This window comes from Macaca fascicularis, chromosome 9 (genome assembly GCF_037993035.2).
Source record: "Macaca fascicularis isolate 582-1 chromosome 9, T2T-MFA8v1.1".
Classification (NCBI taxonomy): Eukaryota; Metazoa; Chordata; class Mammalia; order Primates; family Cercopithecidae; genus Macaca; species Macaca fascicularis.
In genome coordinates this window covers 133,362,227-133,390,160 of record NC_088383.1, presented here as the reverse complement: position 1 = coordinate 133,390,160, position 27,934 = coordinate 133,362,227, and the positions used below count along the sequence as shown (strand labels likewise).

At 43.6% G+C, this 27,934-nt stretch overlaps 1 protein-coding gene across 1 annotated transcript; it reads left to right on the top strand.

The window, feature by feature from the left end:
* The first annotated feature begins 164 nt into the window (after window positions 1-164).
* Window positions 165-22,647, top strand: OAT (ornithine aminotransferase). Its single transcript, XM_005566681.4, has 11 exons — window positions 165-215; window positions 4,611-4,696; window positions 7,209-7,434; window positions 10,767-10,991; window positions 11,094-11,189; window positions 14,149-14,276; window positions 16,122-16,244; window positions 17,224-17,352; window positions 18,426-18,539; window positions 19,278-19,422; window positions 21,860-22,647. Exons 3-11 carry the CDS (start codon window positions 7,236-7,238, stop codon window positions 22,018-22,020), a joined length of 1,320 nt encoding a protein of 439 aa, XP_005566738.1. The 5' UTR covers window positions 165-215; window positions 4,611-4,696; window positions 7,209-7,235; the 3' UTR covers window positions 22,021-22,647.
* The last annotated feature ends 5,287 nt before the right edge of the window (window positions 22,648-27,934 follow it).

Below are 27,934 nucleotides of genomic sequence, written 5' to 3'. Positions count from 1 at the left end.
CGCGGGCGGAGCAAAGATCCCTGATGCGCGGCGGAGCAGGCGGGGCGGAGGACGGGGGCCACGCGATTGGTTCCCTGCCCTCCGCCCCAGCCAATGAGCGGCGAGGGCGACTTGGGGGCGGGACGGAATCAGCCTTTAAGTTGCAGTGACGCGCTGGCGTCGCCGCTGCGCTTCGTAGACGCCGCGTGTCCCGGGTTGTAGTCAGGCGTCGTCAGGTACCGCCCGGGCGCCGCAGTCTTGGGGCTCTGGCTTGGGCCCTGGCCGGGGTTCCCTGACGGCGGCGGGGGAGGTGGGCGGGCTCGGGGTGGCCGCGGCCGGGGTTCTGGGGATGCTGGCTGACGGGGCGCGCTGGGCCTCGGCCGGGGAACGAGTGCCGCTCCCGCGGCCGGTTTACTCTGCGGGCGGCTCGGACCCGGGAGCCCTGGAGTCGCCGGCAGTCGCGCATCTTCAGGTGGCAGGGGCGTGGCGCCCCACGGCTTGCAGGCCCGAGTACTGGTTCCAGCCCAGAGCGGCCGACTGGCGGGCGGGCGGGTGGGGCGGGAGGCAGGGAGAGGCTGAAGATGTGGCAGCTCCGCCTGCCAGACCAGGCGGAGCCGCCGCCCCCTGCGCTCGCGGCCTGTGGAGGCCAGGACTCGGCTCACCCGGCCCGGAGACCCCGAGGCGCCCCGGGGTTCCGGGGAGGAGGCCTTTGGGCACTCTCGGTTCCTGGGGTCGGCGGGGAGGCTGCGTTCTGGGGACGTGCAGTAAACAGGTGGCCCTGGTCACGCGGCGGGGACGCTGATGCAGCCTTGGAGGGCTGGGTCCTCCTGTCCTGCTTCTGCGCCCTGCAGATCGGCCTGCCCATCGCTCCCCTCTTCCAGCCTATGGTTTTTTTTCTCCAGCTTCTGTCGAAATAAAGAAAATTACGGAAGCAGAACCTTCTTTACAGTAATGTGCAGGTTAATTAGATGGTGGGGAATGGGGGGCAACAGGATTTTCAGCATGAAAACCTCCCTTTGAGGGCTTTTTGCAAATCCTGCTGGGCATCAATAAATGGGCCTGACCGGTGCCTTTCCTCGGTCGCCTTCCCGGGCCGGACGGGAGGGGTCATTTTCCACCCTTTGCTGGCGAGAGGACTGAGGCCCGAAGTCACCTGGGCACTCGCCCTGTGACCCACCGTCTCCTTTGTCACTCTACATCTTACCTTTTTGGTGTTGTTTTACTTCTTAGATAAATTATGGTGATAAGGGGGAGAAGAGAGTGACTTTGGAATGAAGTGGCTTTACCTTAAGAAATGACTAATGTTCAGTTTCTAAATTCTAAATTTCTTCGTCTGGGATTGAAAGGGTTTCTGTGGATAAGCTAGTTCTTTCAGTTAACCCCGGAACTGTTCTTTAGATTGTAATCCATCACTCTTATCCATGTGAAATAACAATAGACTCCTTTCATTAGAGTATCCTGGTTCTGTCTTTAGATGAGTCTTTTCATAAAAACAAGAGTTAAATTAAAAAGCTTATTTTTGGCCAGGCACGGTGGCTCACACCTGTGTAATCCCAGTGCTTTGGGAGGCCCAGGCAGGCGGATCACCTGAGGCCAGGAGTTTGAGACCAGCCTGGCCAACATGGTGAAACCCCATCTCTACTAAAAATACAAAAATTAGCCAGACATCGTGGTGCGCGCCTGTAATCCCAGCTACTCGGGAGACTGAGGCAGGAGAATTGCTTGAATCCGGGAGGCAGAGCTTGCGGGGAGTTGAGATCATGCCACTGCACTCCAGCCTGGGAGACAGACTCCGTCTCAAAAAAAAAAAAAAAAAAAAAAAAAAGATTATAGTTTTGGGTTTGCAGTTTTTCATGGTGTTTAAGATTAGTTTTGCATCCCCCCTCCCAAAGAAAAACCCAGTATAACTTTAAATAGTAAACATTTTTAAAAGACATTTTTTTTTCCTTCAAAGCAACTGTCTTAATTTGTATTATCCCATAGCTTGCCTTTATTACAGTTATTTGTGTGCATATTTTATGCCCTTTAGTGAGTTCTTGAGGACCAGTCAAATCTCAAACATTTCCAAATAGCGATGAAAGCACCGAATTTGGATGTGTGTGGAGGATGTGCTGTAGTTGACCCCAATCCTTTCTGAGTAGTAAAACTAGTTGTTTGCCAATGATGCACTTGACTTGAATTTTAGCCAGAATACTGATTACGTAAGAGACTTCTGTTGGTAGAACTTTTTTTTTTTTTTAAAGGCCTGTGTTTGTGAATGGTTACCTCAGGAAGCGTAAATATTTGTCAAAATAGCAAGAACAAATTTACTCCTCAAGTTGAATATTTTAAGTGGCTTTTGGATGACTTTACACTGACTATTCTTTTAGAGTAAGAAAATAGTTTTTGAGAGCATAGGCTAAATTAACTTCAAAATGGAGCCTTTTGTGGAAATTCTACTGTAGGTATGTTCTAATGTAGATGGATAGGCTAGATGGAGAGAGTAATGGTAGCCTGAAGGACTCTGTTAATTATGTGGATGAAACCTTCAGTGTTAAAATTCTAGCTTGCCAAGAGCAATTTGTTCTCATTTCCGGGACCTGAGTATGGGCCTCAGGTAGATGCATGATAGCAACCTGGAACACATTATTTTGACCTTTAAAGGCCATTAGATCTAATGAAGTAAACTCTTGATGAAGAGATGAGTTCTTCTATATGAGGTCAGACAGTGAACACCCCCTCTTAGAGTTAGACTCAAGTTGGTCAGGGATAGGTGATCCCATAGTCTTGATCACTTGCTACCTTGACTCCCTCAGGAGTCCTAAGTAAGACTGACCTCGTTTATTTGACAAAGGCCCACAGGATGCCCAACCTGGGCTAGGTTCTAGGAATGCAAAATGAATTTTACTGTTTTTTAAAGGAGCTTAGAGTATAGACTTACAGGCATAAAAACAAGTGGCCTGAAGTGTTAGGACCCGTTACAAGTCTGCACAGTCCCGGGGAGTCTTTAGGAGGCACTTAAATGGTAACTTCTGTAGGGAAGGGTGAAAAAAAGCTAATGTGGATGCTAATTATGCCTAGAAAAAATAACCAAATGTTAATGGTTATCATGCAAGTGTAAAATTGCAGGTAATTTTCTTGTCTGTGTTTTCTAATTTTTTATCAACTGAAAAATGGTGTGTGTGTGTGTGTCTTTTTAAACAGTTTTAAAAAGAAATCATGGCACTGTTGATTCTGATATTTCAGAAACTGGCTAGTTTTAAGGGCAAAAGGGAACTGAGTGGCCATTTTGTGCTGGATTTGGCACAATAACATTAACCCATTTAATCCTCAGTAACGCTTCAACCTCATTTTACAAATGGGGAAATTGAAGCTCAGAAAGATTGACAGCGTCACCCAGAGTTGCTCTTAAGAACCACAGACAGAATTTAAAATCCTGGTCTCCAAACTCTGTATTTTCCACTTGATTCTCCTGGTTTTGAAACCTCTGGGGAAGAGGATATTATTGATGTTGGCTATTTTCAAGTCCATCTTAATTCTGCTGTAAGATTTCTCATACAGTGCCAAGCACAGTAACTTGAACACAAAAGGTTCTTTAATAGAAATGCATTTACAGGATTTTGATATGTCAAGGCGCATCTAGTTTCTGACCTTTCCCAGTCGAATTAAATATCCAGACTTCATCTTAAAAACCTTAAGAATAGCTGACCCAGTGGTGTACGCCTGTGGTCCCACCTCCTCCTGAGGCTGAGGCAGAAGGATCCCTTGAGTTTGAGGCCAACTTGGGCAACATAGCTGAGACTCCATCTGTAAGTGAAAAGAAGCAAAAACCTTGAGAATGAGTATTAGTAATGTTTTGAATGTTATTATTTTGTCACCAGTTATTCTTTAATAAAACTGCCTAAACTTGACAGGTAAATGAATTTTTCATTCCATTTCTGTTGGAAATTAGCTGTGCAGATAACTTTTATATAAAATAAGAATGTTGAATTTAGATAATCTCAAGATATATATATATTTTGAGACACGGTCTCACTTTATTGCCCAGGCTGGAGTGCTGGTGGCATAGATCGTGGCTCACTGCAGCCCAGAACTCAAGGCTCAAGAGATCTTTCCACCTTAGTCTCCTGAGTACTTGGGACTACAGGTATACGCCGCCACACCTGGCTAATTTTTGTATTTTTTATAGAGACAGGGTCTCCCCATGATCTTTAACTTCTGGGCTCAAGTGATCTACCTTGGCCTCCCAAAGTGCTGGGATAATAGGCGTGAGCCACCATGCCTGGCCCTAGAAAGTTGTTTCAGTTTAGAGCACCACTAAGCATTGCCTGAGTGTTTTACTGCTAATTTGATAGGCCAAAATTAATGTTCTAATTTTTTAGTTGATCAAACAATTCATACTGAGTAAAGCATAAAGAGCTCAAGAAGGAAATCATATGTGAGTATTTTAGACTTCGCAGTAGTATTTTGGGGAAGCTCTGTATGGTACGATTAGACATTTTCGCTAGCAGCTACCTCCAGTTTGATGATTCTTACATCACTTTTTTTTTTGATTGTTGGTACCCACCCCTTTGAGATAAAGTCTGATGAAAGTTATGGACCTTCCTCTTGGAAAAATATGAGTCTGCATATAATTCTGCATTTTATTTCAGGAGATTTTGGACTCTCTGCAGACCATCCCTGGATCGTGGGTTAAAATCTGTATTCCGGTCTGAACCGTGGGAAGAAAAAATAGTTGGTGAGTCTTCGGCAAACTGGAGTGCTGGATTTTGTTTAGTAATTGCAAATTCTTGAACATGCTGGATTTATTGGGTAGTGCCAAGTTTAAAGGGAAGTAAGCCAAACTCCAAGTATTATGTTTTGCTATGGCAGCTCAAATCAAGAGTGCTGTGAGATTATACATGGTTTGACTTGTCATTGGTAGACTTCTGTTGAAACATGAATGAACTAGTCTTTTAGAAAGTAAGTATAGATAGAATAAGTATGCCTAGTTTTTGGCAACTTTCTCCTAATCATGAATTTATCTTTAAGCTTTTTTTTTTTTTTTTTCCTTCCTTCCAGAGGCGATTCCTATGCACGTGCTCTAATTTCCTTTTAATTGTTAGTTTCTTTCATAGTTTAGTTTTTACTTCATGGCTTATCAGGATGCTTAATGGTAAATTGGGTACAAAGAGGTGTGTGAAGCCTTGTGGAGGGGCTGGTTTTAGGGCTGGGGATGACTGAGAGAGTAGCCCTGACTCTGCCTTATGTGATGGGGTGGCAGGGCAAACACCAGCCTGCTCAGTAATGTTTAGATTTTAAGGCTCATACAAGTAACAGATTGTAGTTTGTAGTTTGACACTCTGTAGTTCTCAGTTACCTTTTGCTAACAATAGCTTTTTTTTTTTTTTTTTAGACAGAGTTTCACTCTTGTTGCCCAGGCTGGAGTGCAATGGTGCAATCTTGGCTCACTGCAGCCTCGGCCTCCCAGGTTCAAGCGATCCTCCTGCCTCAGCCTCCTGAGTTGCTGGGATTACAGGCATGCACCACCACGCCTGGCTAATTTTGTATTTTCAGTAGAGATGGGGTTTCTCCATGTTGGTCAGGCTGGTCTCAAACTCCCGACTTCAGGTGATCCGCCTGCCTGGACCTCCCAATGCGCTGGGATTATAGGCGTGAGCCACTGCACCCGGCCAACAATAGCTTTTATGCTACAATTTTTTGAGGATAAGTTTTGTAGAAACAACCATCCTAGCAGAATAGATTGTTTTGTTTGGGAATCTTATATATATGTGTGTGTGTGTGTGTGTATGTGTATATTTATGTACGTATGTATGTGTTTGGTCTATTTCAACTTACTGTGAACACTTTAAAGCTATTATAAGTTATCATTCTTTTCCTAGTCTTTTTGCCTGTCACCTTTATGATAAATTTGACCTACAGAAGTTTTAGATATTTGTGGCTAAATAAAAGACTTTAGGCTGGGCACAGTGGCTCACACCTTTAATTCGAAAACTTTGGGAGGCTGTGGTGGGCGGATTGCTTGAGCCCAGGAGTTCAAGACCAGTCTGGGAAACATGGCAAGACCCCCATCTCTATGGAAAATACAGAAATTAGCTGGGTGTGGTGGTGCCCGCCTGTAGTCCCAGCTACTAGAGAGGCTGAGGTCGTGTAATTGCTTGAGCCAGGGAGATTGAAGCTGCAGTGAACCGTAATCATACCACTGCACTCCAGCCTGGATGACAGAGTGAGACCCTGTCCTCTCCACCCTCGGAAAAAAAAAAAAAAAAAAAAGATTTGACTTTTTGTAGTTTAGATCTTTGGTGTTAAGCAATTCCCATACCCCAGAAGTCAACTTTTTCCTCTCCACACCTGTTGTTTTTATTTTAGGATGGTCCCTTTTATTTTGGTAGAAACCAAATTCTACCTTAATTGCTTCACTCTCCATATAGAAGGACAAACGAGTTGTCAGTCCCGCTGTCTCCTGCCCCATGCCTAGTCTCTGGCAGTCTTCTCTGATTTGGTTTCCCTGCCTCTGGTCTCTGCCCTACGATTGTAGCTGTCTCATAGCATCGTGCCTGATGGTATTGAACTGTGGTAGGCGCTTAACAAATACTTAGTGTTTAGTAGGTATTCAGTTAACACACAGTTCATTAGCTCTGGAAAGAGTCTTACTCTTACTGATTGGTTGATTGATTGACTGATTGGCAGGGTATCACTCTGTTGCCCAGGCTGGCCTCAAACTCTTGGGCTCAAGTGACCCTCCTGCTTCAGCCTCCTGAGCAGCTGGGGACTACAGGCACAAACCACCAAGATTCTCACTCTTTTTTTTTCTTTTATAGAGACTGTGTTGCCCAGGCTGGTCTTTAACTCCTTGGCTCAAGCAATCCTCCCATCTTGGCCTCCCGAGGTGCTGGAATTACAGATGTGAGCTACTGCGCCTGGCTATTTTTTTTTTTCTTGATACTGGGCCTTGCTCTGTCTCTCGGGTTGGAGTACAGTGGCACAGTCTCAGCTCACTGCAGCCTCAACTTCCAGGCTCAAGCAATCCTCCCACCTCAGTCTCCCAAGTAGCTGGGACTACAGGTGCACACCACTACACCCAGCTAATTTTTTAATTTTTTGTGGTAATGGAGTGTTGCTATGTTGCCCAGGCTGGTCTCAAACTCCGGGGCTCATGTGATCCTCTGGCCTCAGCCTCCCAAAGTACTAAGATTATAGGCATAAGCCAAGGATTCTCACTCTTAATGCATTCTCTTTTCTTTGGACAGATCTGGTTTTTCTGCTTGAAGGACACAATGTTTTCCAAACTAGCACATTTGCAGAGGTTTGCTGTACTTAGTCGCGGAGTTCATTCTTCAGTGGCTTCTGCTACATCTGTTGCAACTAAAAAAACAGTCCAAGGCCCTCCAACCTCTGAAGACATTTTTGAAAGGGAATATAAGTATGGTGCGCACAACTACCATCCTTTACCTGTAGCCGTGGAGAGAGGAAAAGGTACGTTTCAAATTAATCCGTCTCTTCCCTTTTCTTGAAACCTTTTATTAAAAAAAATTGCTTCCATATTTTCTCAATATACATTTCTCCAGATGTATTTAATGTATATATTGCAGACACAGTTAATTCTTTTTTTTTGGTTTTGCTTTGTTTTTTTTTGGGACGGAATCTCACTCTGTCACCCAGTTTGGAGTACAGTGGCACAATCTGGGCTCACTGAAACCTCCGCCTCCCAGGTTCAAGCGATTCTCCTGCCTCAGCCTCCTGAGTAGCTGGGACTATAGGCATGCGCCACCACACCCGGCTAATTTTTGTATTTTTAGTAGAGATGGGGTTTCACCGTGTTGGCCAGGCTGGTCTCGAACTCCTGACTCTGTGATCCTCCCACCTTGGCCTCCCAAAGTGCTGGGATTACAGGTGTGAGCCACTGCACCCGGCCAGTTAATTCATTTATTGAGTGTGTAGTGCTGCTGTGTTAGGTGCTATGGAGGCTTCAAAGAGGAACCATTGTCTTTGTCATGTGGACCTTACCAAGAGGGAATACAAGAGAAATAAGGAAAGTACAGTCATATTGCTGTCATTTTTTTCTTTTAACTTTTATTTTGGCGTAATTTTAGACTTAAGAAACGTAACAAGTAGTACTAATATTTTTCTTTTACTCTTCTCCCAGATTTTCCAAGTGCTAACGTTTTACTGCTTTGGTCTTAGTGTGTTCACTCCCTTCTTTTCTCTCCTCCCACGCCTGCATATTGTACATTGTTTTCTGACCTGTTTTGAGAGGAAGTTGCAGACATGACTCTCCTTTTTTGAGATGGAGCCTCGCTTTGTTACCCAGGCTGGAGTGCAGTGGCACGATCTTGGCTCACTGCAAATTCTGCCTTATGGGTTCAAGCGATTATCACACCTCAGCCTCCAAGTAGCTGGGATTACAGGCACGTGCCACCACACCTGGCTGATTTTTGTGTTTTTAATAGAGATGGGGTTTCACCATGTTAGCCAGGCTGCTCTCCAACTCTTGTGACTTCAGGTGATCCACTCGCTTTGGCCTCCCATAGTGCTGGGATTACAGGTGTGAACCACCATGCCTGGCCATACATGACGTCTCTCTTTTTTTTTTTTTTTTTTTTGATAAGAAGTTTTACTCTTGTTGCTCAGGCTGGAGTGCAATGGCGTGATCTTGGCACACTACAACCTCTACCTCTTGGGTTCAAGTGATTCTCCTGCCTCAGCCTCCTGAGTAGCTGGGACTACAGGCCCACACCACCACGTCCAGCTAATTTTTATATTTTTAGTAGAGACGGGATTTCATCATGTTGGCCAGGCTGGTCTTGAACTCCTGACCTCAGGTGATCCACCCACCTCAGCCTCCCAAAGTGCTGGGATCATAGGCATGAGCCACCGCGCCCTGACACATGACATTTCTTTACCCATAGATACTTAGTGTGTCTTTCCTAAAACACAATGACTTTTTGAGATAGGGTCTCATTCTGTTGCCCAGGCTGGAGTACAGTGGTGCTGTACAGTGGCGATCATGGTTCACTGTAGCCTGGAACTCCTGGCTTCAGATGATTTTCCCACCTCAGCTTCCCAAGTATTTTTTTTTTGTAGAGATTAGATTTTGCCTGTGTTGAGATCACTCCTGGTCTCAAGTGATCCTACCGCCTCAGCCTCCCACAGTGCTGGGATTGCAGGTGTGAGCCACTGTGCCCAGCTGACTTTCTCTTTTATAACCATAGAGTAATTGTAAAAATCAAGAACTTAACACTGGTACAGCACCGTGAGTCTGGAGACCTAATCCAGATGTTGTTTGTTCTCTTTTATAACAAAAGAAAAACCTCCGATGAGTTGCAGTTGCATTCAGTTGTCATGTTTAGTCTTCTTTAACCCAGAACAGTTCCTCAATTCTTCTTGGTTGTCTTGGTCTTCTTTCCCTTTGTGTTAAGTATCTTCTGGGGACAGAGTGTAAAACTCTGTAAATACCCAGTTACTCATGAACTTTTACACACAATTTTAGCATCCACTAATGATTCTTGCCTGAATAAATGATTACTGTGATAGTTGCCAAATGGTGATTTAATCTACAATTTGGAATAAATAACAGCCTTAACCAAATAAAACCAAAATTTATTACTTAGCTTTGTACCAGAAAATGACAATATAAGAGTATCACACATTTTTGTCATCTGCCTGTATTTTATTTGGTGCCAGTATTATAGACATATCTTCTTTTGAACTATGGAAAATCTGTTTCATATTACATGACACGGCAACATTGTTTTACTTTCCCACTAGCAATGTGTGAGAGTGCCAATTTCTTCATATCCTGTCAAAACTTGTTTTTTTTAATTATAACCATCTCAGGGAGTGTGAGATGGTATCTCATTGTGGTTTTAACTTGCATTTTCCTAATGATTAGTGACGTTGAACATCTTTTCATGTATTTCTTAGCCATTTGTATATCTTCTTTGAAGAAACAGCTATTCAAGTCTTTCTTCATTTCTTAAATTGGGTTGTTTGTCCTTTTGAAATTGAGTTGTAAGAGTTCTGGAAGTTAGATCTTATCAGACACATGATTTACAATTTTTTTTTTCCATCCTAAGGGTTATTGTAGACGATTTCTCATAATTTTTGTCTGTTATGTATAACTTCTGCTTTTTTATTTTAAAATTTTATTTATTTATTTTATTTTATTTATAGGCAGGATCTTGCTCTTGTGCCCAGGCTGGAGTGCAGTGGCACAATCTCAACTCACTGGATCCTCTACCTCTCAGGCTCAAGCAGTCTTCCCACCTCAATCTCTGTAACTGGGACCATACCCATGCCCGGCATTTTTCTGTAGAGTCAAGGGTTTTGCTGTGTTGTCCAGGCTGATCTGGAACTCCTGGGCTCAAGCGATCCCTGCCTTGGTCTCCCGAAGTGCTAGGATGACAGGCGTGAGCCATGGCTCCTGGCCTAACTTCTCCTCTTAAATTCTAATTTTGGGTCCTAAATTTTAGAATTAGGTAAAGGTTTACTCCAGAGTTTATAACCTTTTTGTGTTATTTTTGTTAAATGTGTATTTTGAAGCCAGGCAGACAAAATACAATTCTTAATAATTCCTTACAAATCAAAGTTTATTATGCCTGAGCTAAAACAAGCTTTAACTACAAATATATAAATACGACATATATATATATAACTACATATAACTATAACTATATATATATATAACTACAAATATATAAATAGAGGTTCATATGTAGGTATTCAGCGGGCTTGCTAGCACTCTTAATCTTTGGACTTCATGCCACATAGTAATTGTCTAAAATAATTTTCCTTTCTTATGTATTTAGGTATTTACTTATGGGATGTAGAAGGCAGAAAATATTTTGACTTCCTGAGTTCTTACAGTGCTGTCAGCCAAGGGCATTGTCACCCCAAGATTGTGAATGCTCTGAAGAGTCAAGTGGACAAATTGACCTTAACATCTAGAGCTTTCTATAATAACGTACTTGGTGAATATGAGGAGTATATTACTAAACTTTTCAACTACCAGAAAGTTCTTCCTATGAATACAGGTAAAACATTTCCTTTTTTTGTTAAATACCCTCAAAAATAACCTTTTTATTTTTTGATAGTTTAACATTTTAAAAAATCCGAACATTTTTCTCTCCTGATAGGAGTGGAGGCTGGAGAGACTGCCTGTAAACTGGCTCGTAGGTGGGGCTATACCGTGAAGGGCATTCAGAAATACAAAGCAAAGATTGTTTTTGCAGGTATGTGAAATTAAATATTAACTTCTATGACTGAAACATACAATATAATTTACTGTGGCCAGGCGTGGTGGCTCATGTCTGTAATCCTAGCACTTTGAGAGGCCAAGACAGGAGGATTCCTTGAGCCCAGGAGTTCAAGACCAGCCTTCTGGGCAACATAGGGAGACCCTGTCTCTATTTAAATTAAAAAAAAAAATATATATATATATATATATACACACACACACACACACACACTTATATATTTTATATATAAAAAACATATAATTTATTGTTTTAATTTACTGATGAAATACTTGTAATATGTTTTGCCTAGTACATGGTACGTATTTGCTGAATGTTTCATAACAATTAATGAGGGATTTCCTGTTCTTGGAGATTATTTCTTCATGTATGGGTTTTTCTTTCTGAACTCCCTATTCCTCTCATTTGCCTGTCAGATTTTTTTTATAGCAGTTATCCAGTTAATTAGATAGTCTTACTGGTGGAGGGTTTGTGTTGGGTGCTGGGGTTGGGTGAAGTTAGTGTGGGGCCATGGCCTACATAGAGTGTGGTTTGAATCTTGATATTGGAGGTGCTGTTATGCCATGTTCCTCTTAGAAGCTGTTGGAAAGAGGAGGCTTGGAGTTGCCCTTGTTAGGCTTCTGGGACTGGTTGAAAGGAATAACTTGAATTTTGGTTAGGGAGACTAATAATTAATTGAGTAGATGTAGTTTGACTGTTGGATTCTTTATATGATGTTCACTTGTTTTTTAAGCTTTATTTTTTTAAAACCAGGTATGTATAGATTTGTCGCTATAATGGTCAAAGTTCATTCTTGTGATCATTGAAATCATTAAATATTCTGCCGTGTGAACACATGCAGTTAAATGATAAACCCCATAACGTAATAGAATCCAGAGTTCAACTGAAGGCCAGAGGTAATTGGTATTTGAGGGGACAGATTGGTATTCCCAAAGAAGAAATCTTTGCAAAACTCTGTAACTTGCCGTTTAAAAATCTTGTGCTTTCATTGTAGGACAACATAACTGTCTCTTGCAAACAAAAATGGTGTTTCTGGTGACTTTCATTCTTATAGACTATGTCCAGTCTCTTTCTTAATAGCAAAGGGTGCAAAGATGTTTTCACCTGAGTATTGAAAGCAGCTGGTGAGTCAGTGGGGTGGAGAGGCAGAGGAAGACTGTCCCTAACTGTAAGTCCCTTATACCTGCAGGGTAAGTGACCGAGGATGAGGTTCCTGAGGCTAGGCAGGGGAAAGAAAATAGGCTTATGGTCTAATCAGTGCATTTCTTCTTAAACAAACCTAGTCAAAACCAATGTGCTATTGTTTGTGGACAAGTAAAAGAAGAGATTACTTGTAGGTAAGGGATGCTGATGAAAGAGGCTTTGTAAGAATAGTAATTAGAAACAAGATGAAGCCAAAATACGATAATCCAGCACTGATTAATTGAGTTGCTGCTGGCAGAGATGGTAAGAAGATAAAAACATTCATGATGTCACAAACTCCCAACCTCTCTGTTATTTTACATGGTGTCTTTCCTTCTTGAATTTAACCCTCTCTGAAATTATCCAGCTCACTTTACTGGTTTATGTTAGGTGTTTTTTCCCTACTAGAAAGGAAGCTCCCTGAGGACAGAAATCTTGCCAGTTGTAATCCTGATCTATTTCCCAACATTTTTTTTTTTGTTTTTTTTGAGACAGAGTTTCACTCTTGTCACTTAGTCTGCAGTCTGGAGTGCAATGCGCAATCTTGGCTGACTGTAACCTCGCTTCCAGGGTTCAAGCGATTCTCCTGCCTTAGCCTCCTGAGTAGCTGGGATTACAGGTGCCCACTACCACGCCCAGCTAATTTTTATATTTTTAGTAGAGACAGAGTTTTGCCATGTTAGCCAGGCTGGTCTTGAACTCCTGACCTCAGGTGATCCGCCTGCCTCGGCCTCCCAAAGTGCTGGGATTATAGGCGTGAGCCACCGCACCTCGCTTCTCCAACATCTTTATTATTATTATTATTTTTATTTTTTGAGACAGAGTCTTGCTCTATCACCCAGGTTGGAGTGCAGTGGTGCGATCTCGGCTCACAGCAACCTCTGCTTCCTGGGTTCAAGCGATTCTCGTGTCTTAGCCTCCTGAGTAGCTGGGACTACAGGTGTGCACCACTGTGCCTGGGTAATTTTTGTATATTTAGTAGAGATGGGGTTTCACCATGTTGGCCAGGCTGGTCTTGAACTCCTGACCTCAGGTGATCTGCCCGCCTCAGCCTCCCAAAGTGCAGGGATTACATACGTGAGCCACTATGCCCGGCCTATTCCCCAACATCTAAAACAATGCCTCACATAGTAGATCCTCGGTCACCGTTATTAATGGATAAAAAATGTTCCAGAAGAAAGGGAAACCTCTGTCATTTAGCATCATAAAGGATTATAATATCAAGGAAGGCAAAATGGAAACATGTTTGGATTGCTTGAAGATCTTTTCTCCAAATGAAATTGGAAATGCATTCTGTTGTTAGCCTGCAGTATTGGAGTTTTGAAAGGAAAGCTGCTAATTGTCTGTGAAGGATATTCTCTTTCTCATATCAGTATCATAAATGCACCTTCTCTAGAAAACTCGCATTGAAGACCTCAATTACCTCAATTGTTAGGGCTTGTTACTGGGTTGGGGATTATTGAAAGAAAAGTAAGTTATCTATCTGCAGAGGCTATATATTCCAGTCAAGAGGCTCAGTAGAGAGAAAAGACTAAAATAGGAATTACAAGGCCAGACCTAGTGGTCTTGTGTCATAGGAGCCATGGTGTTTAATATCAGACTTTGTTTTAACAATTGAAAGCCCACGGAAGGTGCACTAAGGCAAGTCCTTGATTTATTTTTTGAGTCAAACTTCTTGTGGTGTTTTGTGGGGATAGTGCTTATTGAATTTTGGGTTTCTTTGAAATAATCGCTGTTTGTTTCTCCTTTCTAGATGGAAACTTTTGGGGTAGGACGTTGTCTGCTATCTCCAGTTCCACAGATGCGACCAGTTACGATGGTTTTGGACCATTTATGCCGGGATTCGACATCATTCCCTATAATGATCTGCCTGCACTGGAGGTATTTCACTAGCGTCACGGTGCTTAGCTCATTGTGAATAGAAATTAAAGCTGTTGAATATATGAATTCTAAATACATTATATGACAGTAATGCAAATTTATCTCACTTAAGTTAGGCCACGATTTCAGACTTGTTCTCAGTAGCGAGCAATTAGTTTCCAACACAGAGGAAGCTGAGTTCTGTGATCTACTCTGAACAGCCCGCCAGCTGCTTTAGATGTGTGTCCTTCATAACAATTAACTTGGACCGGGCGCGGTGGCTCAAGCCTGTAATCCCAGCACTTTGGGAGGCCGAGACGGGCGGATCACGAGGTCAGGAGATCGACACCATCCTGGCTAACACGGTGAAACCCCGTCTCTACTAAAAAAAAAAATACAAAAAACTAGCCGGGCGTGGTGACGGGCGCCTGTAGTCCCAGCTACTCGGGAGGCTGAGGCAGGAGAATGGCGTGAACCCGGGAGGCGGAGCTTGCAGTGAGCTGAGATCCGGCCACTGCACTCCAGCCTGGGTGACAGAGTGAGACCCCGTCTCAAAAAAAAAAAAAAAAAAAAAAACAACAATTAACTTGGGTGTACCTGCTTACTTGCTAGATAAAATTTCTGTTTTTAGCTAGCTTTTTAAAGTGGAAGTGGAAGGCTTTTAAAGAAAGCCTTAAGTTGGCTTTAAAAGGCTATTTACTTTAGATTTAATTTAAGTAATTCTTTTTTTGAGACAGAGTCTCACTCTATTGCCCAGGCTGAAGTGCAGTGGCACAATCTCGTCTCACTGCAAACTCCGCCTCCTGTGTTCAAGTAATCCTCCTGCCTCAGCCTCCCAAGTAGCTGGGACCACAGGCACACACCATCACACCCAACTCACTTTTCTATTTGCTTTAGAGACATGGTTTCGCCCTGTTGGCCAGGCTGGTCTTGAACACTTGACTTCAAGTGATCTGCCCACCTTGGCCTCCCAAGGTGCTGGGGTGACAGGCATGAACCGCTGTGCCCAGCCAGATTTAATTTATACTACATTTATATATTAGAAAACAGGCTGGGCATGGTGGTACATGCCTGTAATCCCAGTGCTTTGGGAGGCTAGGGCTGGAGGAGCACTTGTGTTTAGGAGTTCAAGACCAGCCTGGGCAGCATAGGGAGAGCCTGTCTCCACAAAAAAATTTGAAAATCAAGGTCAGGCACGGTGGCTCACGCCTGTAATCCCAGCACTTTGGGAGGCCAAGGCAGGCAGATTGCTTGAGGTCAGGAGTTGAGACCAGTCTGGCCAACATGGTGAAACCCTGTCTCTACTAAAAATACAAAAAAAATTAGCTAGGTGTGGTGGTGCGTGCCTGTAATCCCAGCTACTTGGGAGGCTGAGGCAGAAGAATTGCTGGAACCCAGGACACAGAGGCTGCAGTAAGCCAAGATCGTGCCGCTGTACTTCAGCTTGGGTGACAGAGTGAGACTCCATCCCCCCAAAAAAATAAAAAAACCAAAATAAATAAAAAATTAGCTGGGCATGGTGTGCAGCTACTTGGGAGGCTGAGGCAGGAGGATCACCTTGAGCCCAGGAGTTTGAGACTTTAGTGGGCCCTGTTTGTGCCACTATACTCCAGCCTGGGCAACAGAATGAGGCAAAAAAGGAAATGTAGGCTAGTGTAACTTAAAGGTGAAGTGTTTGGAGCTTCTGATAATTGAATGGCAGTGAATTTGAAGTCTTCCACTTCAAATTCTTGTGAAGTCAGAATTTATGTTAGTGCAAAAACTTGTTTTGCATACTTCGTAGAAAATACATGTGGTGTATGCTTTCAGATTTCCAAGTGTGGTAGAAAGAAGATTTATTAAAACCTATTCCTATTTCTTTTGCAGCGTGCTCTTCAGGATCCAAATGTGGCCGCGTTCATGGTAGAACCAATTCAGGGTGAAGCAGGCGTTGTTGTTCCGGATCCAGGTTACCTAATGGGAGTGCGAGAGCTCTGCACCAGGCACCAGGTTGTCACGTTTGCTGCCTGTGATAAGACTGAATGGGCTCCTGCCCTTTAATTACTTTCCACTAGAGGGCGATGGCATTCTGAGAGCTTAAGTACTTTCTAGTGCTTAGAAACGACTTTTTCCTGTCTCTGGCCTTGTCCTGGGCCCTGTGCAGAGCTGCAGATTTGGCCTTAACAGCGTTTCCTTCCTCGCTGCTCTAAGAACCTTTCACTGTGAGCCCCTGCAAGCCCTTTGTTGTATTCTCTCCTCCTTTCTCCCAGGGCTGATAGTAGTGTACTTTGTTTACCATTTGAGAGTTCTTGTCACATATTTTTTTTTTTTTTTTTTTTTTTTTTGAGACGGAGTCTTGCTCTGTCACCCAGGCTGGAGTGCAGTGGCCGGATCTCAGCTCACTGCAAGCTCCGCCTCCCGGGTTCACGCCATTCTCCTGCCTCAGCCTCCCGAGTAGCTGGGACTACAGGCACCCGCCACTTCGCCCGGCTAGTTTTTTGTATTTTTTAGTAGAGACGGGGTTTCACCGTATTAGCCAGGATGGTTTCGATCTCCTGACCTCATGATCCGCCCGTCTCGGCCTCCCAAAGTGCTGGGATTACAGGCTTGAGCCACCGCGCCCGGCCTCTTGTCACATATTAAATGTTTGTGGAATAAACAAATAAATTAATTTGTTCCCAGAGGGTAGTTATGTCCAGAAAAGCCACACAAAACCCTCAGCTTTGCATCAGCACCTTTTCACTGTGCAGAGCAGGGCAGAATGGGCCTCTAGGGAGACAGTGGCCTGACAAAGGAAATAGTTGGTGAGTCTACAGGATTCTCATAGAATAGTCTTGAAATTGTGTGTGTAGTTAAAACATTTTTACAAATCCGGGCACATCAGAATTACACATTTATTGTTGGTAGGGGGACAGTGGAATAAAGATGGCAATTTTCCCTGTGGAAATGAAAATGATCACTAATGGAGTTAAGTTTTTTTCCCCAATAGGTTCTGTTTATTGCTGATGAAATACAGACAGGATTGGCCAGAACTGGTAGATGGCTGGCTGTTGATTATGAAAATGTCAGACCTGATATAGTCCTCCTTGGAAAGGCCCTTTCTGGAGGCTTATACCCTGTAAGTTTCATGTCCCCCCCCTTTCCATTTCCTACTCTTGTAAAATATACCCCTGAAGTATTTATACATCAGCTGATTGTGACAATAATGCCTTTCAGATGGTTTGATTTTACCAAGTGTGCTGTAGGCCACTTGGAATATCTGTAATAAAAACATTTAAGGTACCAGTGTGTGACCCACTTACTTATTGCCTGAAGAATTGAGTGTGCCTTGGAATTTGCTATGACACTGGATTTGGGTGGGAACAATTTATCCTCAAAGGACTCCTGTAGACTCCTGTCCTTTTTTCCAGTGTTCAGAAGCATGGCATATTACTAATTGTTTAAAACCATGACTGGTGAACATAGAGACTGAAAAAATTAATGTTTGTTGTAGTTCATGTCTTGGGTTTGCCTTTCGGAGCCAGTAATTGTTACTGCATCAGAAGTCTCTGAAGTATAGATGGTTTTGCTGAATAGACAAAACTTTTGCTAAAAAGAATTGCTCAGCTTTGTTTTTTAAGCATTTAAACAAAGCATTTCATCTCGACATTGGAAGGAATTGTGAAATTACATCATTGCAGAAATAGCTTTTCTCTTTTAGTTGCAAAAGTATATTGTTTTGTGCCATTTGTACCTGAAGTATTTGTAATGTTTTAGGGTATGACTTAGTTTGTTGCCAGTAGTTTTAGGCTGGCTGATGTAAACTCTTGTTGAAGTCATTAAATATCAGCTTCTTGGCTGGGTGCGGTGGCTCACGCCTGGAATCCCAGCACTTTGGGAGGCTGAGGCAGGCAGATCACCTGAGGTCATGAGTTCGAGACCAGCCTGGCCAACTTGGTGAAACCACATCTCTACTAAAACTACAAAAAAAAAAAAAAAATTGCATGTGTGGTGTGGTGCTGGGCACCTGTAATCCCAGCTACTTGGGAGGCTGAGGCAGGAGAATTGCTTGAGTCTGGGAGGCAGAGATTGCAGTGAGCTGAGATCACGCCACTGCACTCCAACCTGGGTGACAGCGAGACTCTGGGGATAAGAATGCTTAGTAGAATGCTTAGTGCTGAGAAATGACGTGGTGAATTGACCGTCTTTCAGGTGTCGGCAGTGCTATGTGATGATGACATAATGCTGACCATTAAACCAGGGGAGCATGGATCTACATACGGTGGCAATCCACTAGGCTGCCGAGTGGCCATCGCAGCCCTTGAGGTAAAAGCTGACACAGCCACACCGTGTCTATTCTTTAAAGCAATGTTGAAGTGATTTTTAATTTGGGCCCACTGGTATAATAAGACATTCAATAAGAATGCCAAATATTAGAAAACATGAAGTACAGAGGAAAAATTTTAGGAACAAGATATTCTCAAAAAGTAATTTAAACTTGGCCTAGTAGACTGGATTTCCTCCGTGGGCTTCCTGAGTTCACAGACACCTGGTGCTTTGGGTTCTTCGGCCCTGGCTGGCCCTCACAGAACTCTCAACTGTGACCCACCTGCCAGCCCTGTCTTTTTGCTTAGCAAGCAAGTCTTCTTTTAAGTGTGGATTTATAATGTTTTCAGACTGATTTTTTTAAGTGCCTGCTGAAGGCATGCAATTATTATGTAATCTCTGAGGATAGATCTTTGTGGAGGGGAAGAAACTATTGCAGTTTAAGAATTACATTTCCTCCATTGATGTATTCAATTAATGACAGTATGTGAGTTGGATTAAATAATCTTTAATCCTTATTTTACCATGAATGATTGGCAATAGATTTGTGACAAAGGCAAGGCTCTGAGCTAGTGTATGTTTAATTAGAAATTAATACAGGCTTTGAAAAATAGCAATGAGAGTTAAGTTCCTCTGGTCTTTAGTCATGTTTTTCCTGTGCTTACAGTCCCCGTTGTCCTCCAAAGAACAACAAAAAAAAGGACAGTCTTAACATTTATATAATTTTTTTAAATGTAGGTTTTAAAAGAAGAAAATCTTGCTGAAAATGCAGAAAAATTGGGCATTATCTTGAGAAATGAACTCATGAAACTACCTTCTGATGTTGTAACTGCCGTAAGAGGAAAAGGATTGTTAAACGCTATTGTTATTAAAGAAACCAAAGGTAAGGAGATAAAACATTTACTCAAGATAATTTTTTTAGAAAGACCTAAAATACACTTGGTATTTTATTTAATTAATTAATTTATTTTTCGAGATGGAGTCTTGCTCTGTCTTCCAGGCTGGAGTGCAGTGGTGCGATCTTGGCTCACTGCAGCCTCTGCCTCCTGGGTTCAAGCAGTTCTCTGCCTCAGCCTCTTGAGTAGCTGGGATTGATTACAGGTGCGTGTCACCACGCCTGGCTAATTTTTGTATTTTTAATAGAGACGGGGTTTCACCATATTGGCCAGGCTGATCTCGAACTCCTGACCTTGTGATCCGCTTGCCGTGGCCTCCCAAAGTGCTGAGATTACAGGCGTGAGCCACCATGCCCAGCTACACTTGTTTTTTTTTTTTTTTTTTTTTTTTTTAAGATGGAGTCTTGCTCTGTCGCCAGGCTGGAGTGTAATGGTGCCATCTCGGCTCACTGCAACCTCCAGTGCCCTGGTTCAAGTGATTCTCCTGCCTCAGCCTCCCAAGTAGCTGGTATTATAGGCACATGCCATCATGCCCAGGTAGTTTTTGTATTTTTAGTAGAGACGGGGTTTCACCATGTTGGTCAGTATGGTCTCGATCTCCTGACCTCGTGATCTGCCCGCCTCGGCTTCCCAAAGTGCTGAGATGACAGGCATGAGCTACCGTGCCCAGCCACACTGGGATTTTAATTGGTTGTTGGTTCTGTTTGAAACGGTTGACTGACATAAATGGCCAAGCCTTTTAGATAGATTATTGTCTGATTTATAATTACATTAAGAGTATTAAAAATATAGCTCTTTTCTAAATGAAGGCACATTTAACTAATTTGACTCTTGTTCCTTTAAGACATTTGTTTTTCTGCCTTAAGTTAGTCAGGCAGTATTTAGAGAGTTCAAGTTTTTTTGTTGGTGAGTCTGGACTAGAAAGTGTCCTCTTTGCTATCCTTCCCTCCCTCGCTTTCATGCTTTGTGTCAGTAGAGGTTATAGGAGCAGCAGTAATGATGACATGAATGACAGTGATGGTGTCAGTAATAAAAGTAATGCTGGCTGTCACTTAATTGGGTGTTTTAGTACATCCATTATAACCCTTAAGTGTTCCTTGCTGGATTTTCTTGTGATAACTCTTCCTTTTAAAGCAACTATTCCAACCTCCCAACCTTGGCTGCACTTAAAGAATCACCTGGGGAGCTTTTTAAAAAAATGAGTCAAAGCCTGGCCTTACCCCAGGGATTCTGATTTGACGCATCTGGGGTGGGGCACGGGCATTAGCAGTAGCCTTTAAGGCGATTCTGATGTGTAGCCAGGTTGAGAATCGTTGCCATAAAATGTTGAGCTCAGGAAGCGAGTCCTTTTTCAGAATGTGTAGTGTTCACTGGGTTTTGAGTATTGCCTATTTTATGTTAGTTAATCATCTGTATCATATCCAAGTTCCTTTTTTTCTTTTTTAAAATTTTATTTATTTTATTTTATTTATTTATTTTTTGAGACAGAGTTTCGCTCTGTGGGGCTCGAGTGTCTGTCACCAGGCTGGAGTACAGTGGCGTGATCTTGGCTCACTGCGACCTCTACTCCTGGGTTCAAGCGATTCTCCTGCCTCAGCCTCCTGAGTAGCTGGGACTACAGGCATGTGCCACTACGCCCAGCTAATTTTTGTATTTTTAGTAGAGGTGGGGTTTCACCATGTTGGCCAGGATGGTCTCGATCTCTTGACCTCGTGATCTGCCCACCTCGGCCTCCCAAAGTGCTGGGATTACAGGTGTGAGCCACCGTGCCCAGCCCATACCCAAGTTCTTTTGCATTAGTTCCTTGTGTGATTAATACAGCAGTCTTAGCACTTTTGTCTTTTTTTTTGGCCTGATCTTTTTCATTTATGAAACACTATGATATGTCTAATCATATCATTCAAACCTAGTTATGTGCTTGCTGAAAAGTGAAAAGTAACTTCATTTTTAGGAGTAAAAACAAACCAAGCTTGCAACTCCAAGCTTTCCTTCTTTTTTTATCTAAAAAAAATTTTTTTTAAGATGGTGTCTTGCTCTGTCACCAGGCTGGAGTGCAGTGGCGCGATCTCTGCTCACTGCAACCTCCACCTCCTGGGTTCAAGCGATTCTCCTGCCTCAGTCTCCTGAGTAGCTGAGACTACAGGTGCGTGCCATTACACCCAGCTAATTTTTGTATTTTTAGTAGAGACGGGGTTTCATCATGTTGGCCAGGATGGTCTTGATCTCTTGACCTTGTGATCTACCCGCCCCGGCCTCCCAAAGTGCTGGGATTACAGGTGTAAGCCACCACTCCCAGCCCAAGCTTCCCTTATTTGAGCAAGTTCTGGGAATTTTGTTTTGCCAGGCTGCACTTTGCCCATACATATGGCAAGGGATGTTTAAACATTTATCTTTGAGCATGTATATTTTACTATTTTTCTTTAGATTGTGATGCTTGGAAGGTGTGTCTACGACTTCGAGATAATGGACTTCTGGCCAAGCCAACCCATGGTGACATTATCAGGTTTGCGCCTCCGCTGGTGATCAAGGAGGATGAGCTTCGAGAGTCCATTGAAATTATTAACAAGTCCATCTTGTCTTTCTGAGGGTAGCCAGCTGTTTTCAGAGCGAGCTGGAGACAGGTGGTCCTGTAAAAGCTTTGTCCTTAATGCGGGCACATTCCACTCCCATGAGTCTTCAAAAACTTTTTTTTTGGAATATATGTTTTTTTCAGTTGATACATAATAGAACAACGTTTCTGACCCTGCCATTTGCTTTGTAATGTAACTAAGAGAATGTAATGGCATATATATTCAGTGAAAGTGTTTTGATGTGCATGTGTACTTTCTAAGTGAAATGCATCTATATACAAACAGCCTCTAAATCAAGTTCTTCAGTATAATTTATATATGTTTTTATAATTTCCTCACTGGTATAAGTGTTTCATATTTGAAAAAGTTATCTCTGGGGTATTACATAAAAGGCTTCACCTTATAAAATGAAATCATTTTTACTGAATTTTAGGAAGGATTAATGGTTAAATGTATGTAAAATACTAACATTAAGTAAACTTTATATTGGCCAACACCAGGGTTGTATTCTATGGATGTCATTATTTTGAATGAAGAATTAGTGTTTAACATTCCTAAATTGTTTGAGTGCTTGATTATAATTTGTAAAAAATGTTTATTTTCAATATTTCTTTAAATTTAAAATAAAGCTTATATTTCAGATGTCTGTTTTGTGATGAGTATTAACCTTAAAAAGAAGAAGCTGAGGCAAAATTAATACAGAATGTTTAGGTGGGCCAAGGCTGGGGACTGCAGCTCAGGACACACTTCCAGGTTGCCCTGGAGAGTTCTCCAGAGAACATTTTTAAAGAAAAAAGGATAGATCAGCTGCTCTTATGCCCTCTACTGACACAAGGTGAAGGGGTGATTACAAAAGTTGTTTGTCAGGAATTCTCATTGGTTTACAGAACTAACCTTGGTTAGTGATTGGCTGTATACTGTTGAACTGTAGGGTGTATGGCATTTGATAGATACTTGGTTTCAAGAGGTAATTATTTAGCTTGGGAGAGAGTGACCTGACTATAGTTTCATTCTAACGCCTCTCTGGGCCTGATAATTTAGTTTTTATTTATTTATTTATTTTTTGAGATGGAGTCTCTCTCTGTCACCCAGGCTGCAGTGCAGTGGTGTGATCTTAGCTCACTGCAGCCTCCACCTCCTGGGCTCACATGATTCTCCTGTCTCGTCCTCCTGAGTAGCTGGGATTACAGGTGTGTACCACCACACCTGGCTAATTTTAGTATTTTTAGTAAAGATGGGGTTTCATTAAGTTGACCAGGCTGGTCTTGAACTCCTGGCCTCAGGTGATCCCCCCCACTCGGCCTCCCAAAGTGCTGGTGTCAGCCACCATGCCTGACCTGGGCCTGATAGTTTAAAGGGGCTCACGTTCTTCAGATACAAGATTCCTTTATTCCCCATGTCACTGTACTATTACTGCAGTATTATCAGTTACATTTTTAACCTTTTTAAGACTCTTCTTTATTCCATGTGTTCTTTTTTTCTTCTTCTTTTTTTTTTTTTGGGATAGAGTCTTGCTCTGTCACCTAGGCTGGAGTACAATGGTGCAATCTCAGCTCACTGCAACCTCCGCCTCCCAGGTTCAAGCGATTCTTGTGCCTCAGCTTCCCGAGTAGCTGGGACAATAGGCCTGCGCCACCACACCCGGCTGATTTTTGTGTTTTTAGTACAGACAGGGTTTCACCATGTTGGTCAGGCTGGTCTCGAACTCCTGACCTCAGGTGATCCATCTGCCTCGGCCTCCTAAAGTGCTGGGTTTACAGGCGTGAGCCCCTGTGCCCGGCCTATTCCATGTGTTTTCTAAGAGCATTTCAGCTCTAATCTACAGAAAACCAGAAGTTATAAAAAGAATACATCTAAAAGATAGGTCTTTTATACTTCCCTTTCAAAACAGCGTGTTCCCTGTGCATATACTAATATTTAACATTTTTTAAAAGTTATCCTTTTTATATGTGTTGCAACTTTTTTTTTTTTTTTTTTTTTTTTTACCTGAACAGGGTATTTTGGTTGTTTTTCTGTGTCTCCTTCTCAGATAACTAGCATTTCATCATATGTGGGTATACTGTAATTTCATCTCATATCAGGGGACCTTTGACTTGAATAAAGCTTGTGACCACTTCATATCATTTCACGATGGTGCAAAAGTGCACAGTGTTTCTATGGAGTAAATGCCTAGAAGTGACTTGCTTTTCAAAGAGAAAAAACTTCTCAAGTTAATGGTGTCACATTCCTCCCTCCCTCCCCCAGGTTCTAAAAAGTTACCTCTTAGCAGTATGAGAGCTGGGTGTTTGGTACTCTGTCAGGGTAGTGTTCCGTCACTGAATGACTACGTTTAAATGGGTGAGGCCTCCTCGTGCCAATTACAACTGGGGTGGCACCCAGGCCGGGCAAGCTCTCCAGGGGATTCAAGGTTGAGAACCGGTCTTAGGAATCTTATTAAGATGGAGATTTTGTTTTTGGAGACTCACTGCCACCTAGGTTGGAGTGAAGTGGTATGATCTCGGCTCACTGCATCTTCCACCTCTCAGGCTCAAGAGAGTCTCCCACTTCAACCTCTCTACTAGCTGGGACCATGGCCAGCACCAGATTTGGCTAATTTTTTGTATTTTTGGTAGAGACAGGGTTTTGCTGTGTTTCCCAAGGTGGTCTTAAACTCCTGAGCTCAAGTGGTCCACCTGCCTTGGTCTCCCAAAGTGCTGGGATTATAGGTGTGAGCCACAGTGCCCAGCCTTAAGATGCAGATTCTAATTCAGTCTCTGTGTGTACTGGAGATTCCACATTTGCAGGTTGCCTTAGGGCATACTATTATTATCAGGAGTCAGTTTAATTTGCATTCAGCTATTCTCACCAGAGATGACCTTAGGGCCAGGTGATTTTTAACAAAACTATCATCCTGCTAAATTCTTTGAAGGCTTTAAAAGTCAGAGAGGACCCAGAGGTAGCAAAGCACAGGGAGTTGTGGAGAATGTGGCTAATGACAATGAGGGCCTTGGGTAATTTTGGCTTAATTTGTTGAGCAGTGGGGTCATTGAAGGAGGGGGTTGAAGCAGGGGCGGGGCATGACCTTGTTAGAAAATCCTAGGCTGGGCGCGGTGGCTCCCACCTGTAACCCCAGCACTTTGGGAGGCTGAGGTGGGCGAATCACCTGAGGTCAGGAGTTTGAGACCAGTCTGACCAACATGGAGGAAGCCTGTCTCTACTAAAAATACAAAAAATTAGCCGGGCGTGGTGGTGCATTCCTGTAATCCCAGCTACTTGGGAGGCTGAGGCAGGAGAATCACTTCAACCCAGGAGACGGAGATTGTGGTGATCCGAGATCGTGCTATCGTGGTCCAGCCTGGGCAACAAGAGTGAAACTCCGTCTCAAAAAAGAAGCAAACAAAAGAAAATCCTTTCTGGTTGATGGTTTAGGGCTTACTCATGCAGTACACACTGGTTGTAGGGCCTCAGGGCCTATGCCCAGTGGTGAACAGGCGGGCAGGAACCTGCTGACTGCACTTAGTGCCCTGGGGATGAAGTGGAGGGGTGGTGAAGTGGGAAGCAGGGAGAGTCAGACACAGGCTTTGGATTTGGGGTGGAACATCAGAGCTCTTGCTGTGGTTAGAGACTCCCTTTCCTTAGCTGTGAGGAAGTGGGATGCTATCTACCTTACAGGGGAGTTAGGAGGATTAAAAAAGATGGAGTAGTTCATGCTCCTGGTGGAGGACCTGGCACAGAGTTGCAGATCGATAAATGAGTTGCTAGCTCCCGCTCCCCACCCCCAACACACATAGTTGGAGGAGTTTGGGAGAGAGGAAGCTTCTGGAGAAGGAATCTTTCAGGTAAGGGTGACATCCAGGTAAGGAAGAGATGGTATAGAGCTGATAGGCTGGCTGTATCACAAAGGGGATGTCAACTTAAAGGAAGAAGCTGAGGCAAAATTAATAATCAGAGTTATTTGTGATAGCAGGAGGCAGACAAAATGCCTAGGCCTATAGGGGTGGGTCCCCAATGAAACCCCATCTTCAAGCCAAAAACAGCCTGAAGTCTGAAAGACTGGACTGTTGGTTCTGGATGAAACCTGTGACCCAGAGTGAGAACTTCTGTTCCTATTTGCCCACCCTTTTCCGATGGGTTCTTTCTGAATAATGCTTTTTGACCAATTGAATGTTGCCTTTTCTGATACTACCTATGGCCTGCCTCTCCCCCATCCTGTGCCTATAAAAACCTCAGACTTAGCCACAATGGAGGAGACCACCTTCCCATCTCCTCTCTGCTGAGAGCTGTTTTGTCACTTAATAAAGTTCTCTGCCCTCACCACCCCTACGTTGCCAGTGTGACCTCATTCCTCTTCGATGTGGGACAAGAACTGCAGACTCACTGAACATGGGTACTCATAAGGCTGTAACACTGTGGCCCTCTGCCCTCCACTGGCGGAGGGCAGCTGCCTCACGTGATGGGAAGTAGTAATGGGGCTGAGCTGGCCCCAGAGCTGTGGGCTGGAATGGGGCAAGGGGCTGAATGAGCTGCTAACATGTCACTGTTGGGCTGTGGATGGTGGGACTAAAAGAGCTAATGAGCACATTGTAACACCCTTTGGGGCCTTTGGGGTCATGGGCACCCCTGCCTGGGAACCACTGCATTCCCCTTGGGGTGACATACCTGGTCCAGCTACAAACCCTGCATGGAGCCTGCCCCTGTGCCACCATTTGGAATGGCTGGCCGGACCCCACACTACTCATTCACACACCCCCTCCCACCAGGGCCTGAGCATGCAGTAGCAGCTGCTGTGGGATCTGCACCGGAGTGGCCTGGCAGGCCCAGTAGATGGGGTGCCCCCTAGTGCATGCCCGGCAAAGGGGCCAAGAAAAATCCTCTGTCATTTGGGCCAAGTTTGAGAACTGCAGCCCAGGATACATCATCAGTTTGCCTTGGGGAGTGCTCTGGAGAATATTTATAAAGAAAAAAAGAGATCAGGAGAAGGTGTGATTACAAAACTTATTTATTAGGAACTCTCATTGGTCTAGAGAATTGGCATCGGTTAGCGATTGGCTATTCATTGCTGAAGTACAGGATGTTTGGCGTTTTTGTGGCCATTTGGCTTCAATTAGCCTAGAGCTGCATGGCGAGGGGCTTCAAGAGATAATTATTTAGCTCAAGGGGGAGTGAGACCTGACTGCCGTTATATTTTAGATACTTTTCTGGGCCTGATAATTTTAAAGGGGATCACATTCTTCAGAGAAAGTTAGAAGGTCTTTCTTCTTCGGGGAGGAGTGGTTCAAAGTAGAGGAGAACTCATAGAGTATGTGGTGTCCAGATGCATAGTTAGATATGTGCGAAAGAAGGATGATAATCTCGGTACATTTTTGCACTTTAAATAGTCACCACATTCACTCTCCACAACCCCTAATGATAGCGTGTTCTTTGGATTCTGACCTTCCAGAATACCTCATCTAAATTACTGCACATATAAGAAAATTGAGGTTGGGACAGGACATCTGACGTACCCAGAATAACAGAGGTGAAAGTGACAGTGTGTGTCAAGCACTAGGACTGTGAAGCTCCCAGCATGCTCTCTGCAGCATACCCGTATGTGATGGGGGAGCACCACAGCGGTGGGGGGAGACATATAGGGGACATTTATAGGTTTAGATCTGTGCTGCTCAATGCCAGCTGCACTCAGAGTCACCTGGCTTGCTTAAAAATTTAGTATAGCCGGGCGTGGTGGCTCATGCCTGTAATCCCAGCACTTTGGGAGGCCGAGGCGGGCGGATCACAAGGTCAGGAGATCGAGACCATCCTGGCGAACACGGTAAAACCCTGTCTCTACTAGAAATACAAAAAATTAGCCAGGCGTGGTGGCGGGCGCCTGTAGTCCCAGCTACTCGGGAGGCTGAGGCAGGAGAATGGTGTGGACCCAGGAGGCGGAGGCTGCAGTGAGCCGAGATTGCGC

What these genes read in the sequence shown, in the direction of transcription:
- OAT (XM_005566681.4), top strand. Translation starts at nt 7,236, where the DNA reads ATGTTTTCCAAACTAGCACATTTGCAGAGGTTTGCTGTACTTAGTCGC. An exon ending in AGCCGTGGAGAGAGGAAAAG is followed by an intron (nt 7,435 to 10,766) that starts GTACGTTTCAAA and finishes TTATGTATTTAG; the next exon opens with GTATTTACTTATGGGATGTA. An exon ending in AGTTCTTCCTATGAATACAG is followed by an intron (nt 10,992 to 11,093) that starts GTAAAACATTTC and finishes CTCTCCTGATAG; the next exon opens with GAGTGGAGGCTGGAGAGACT.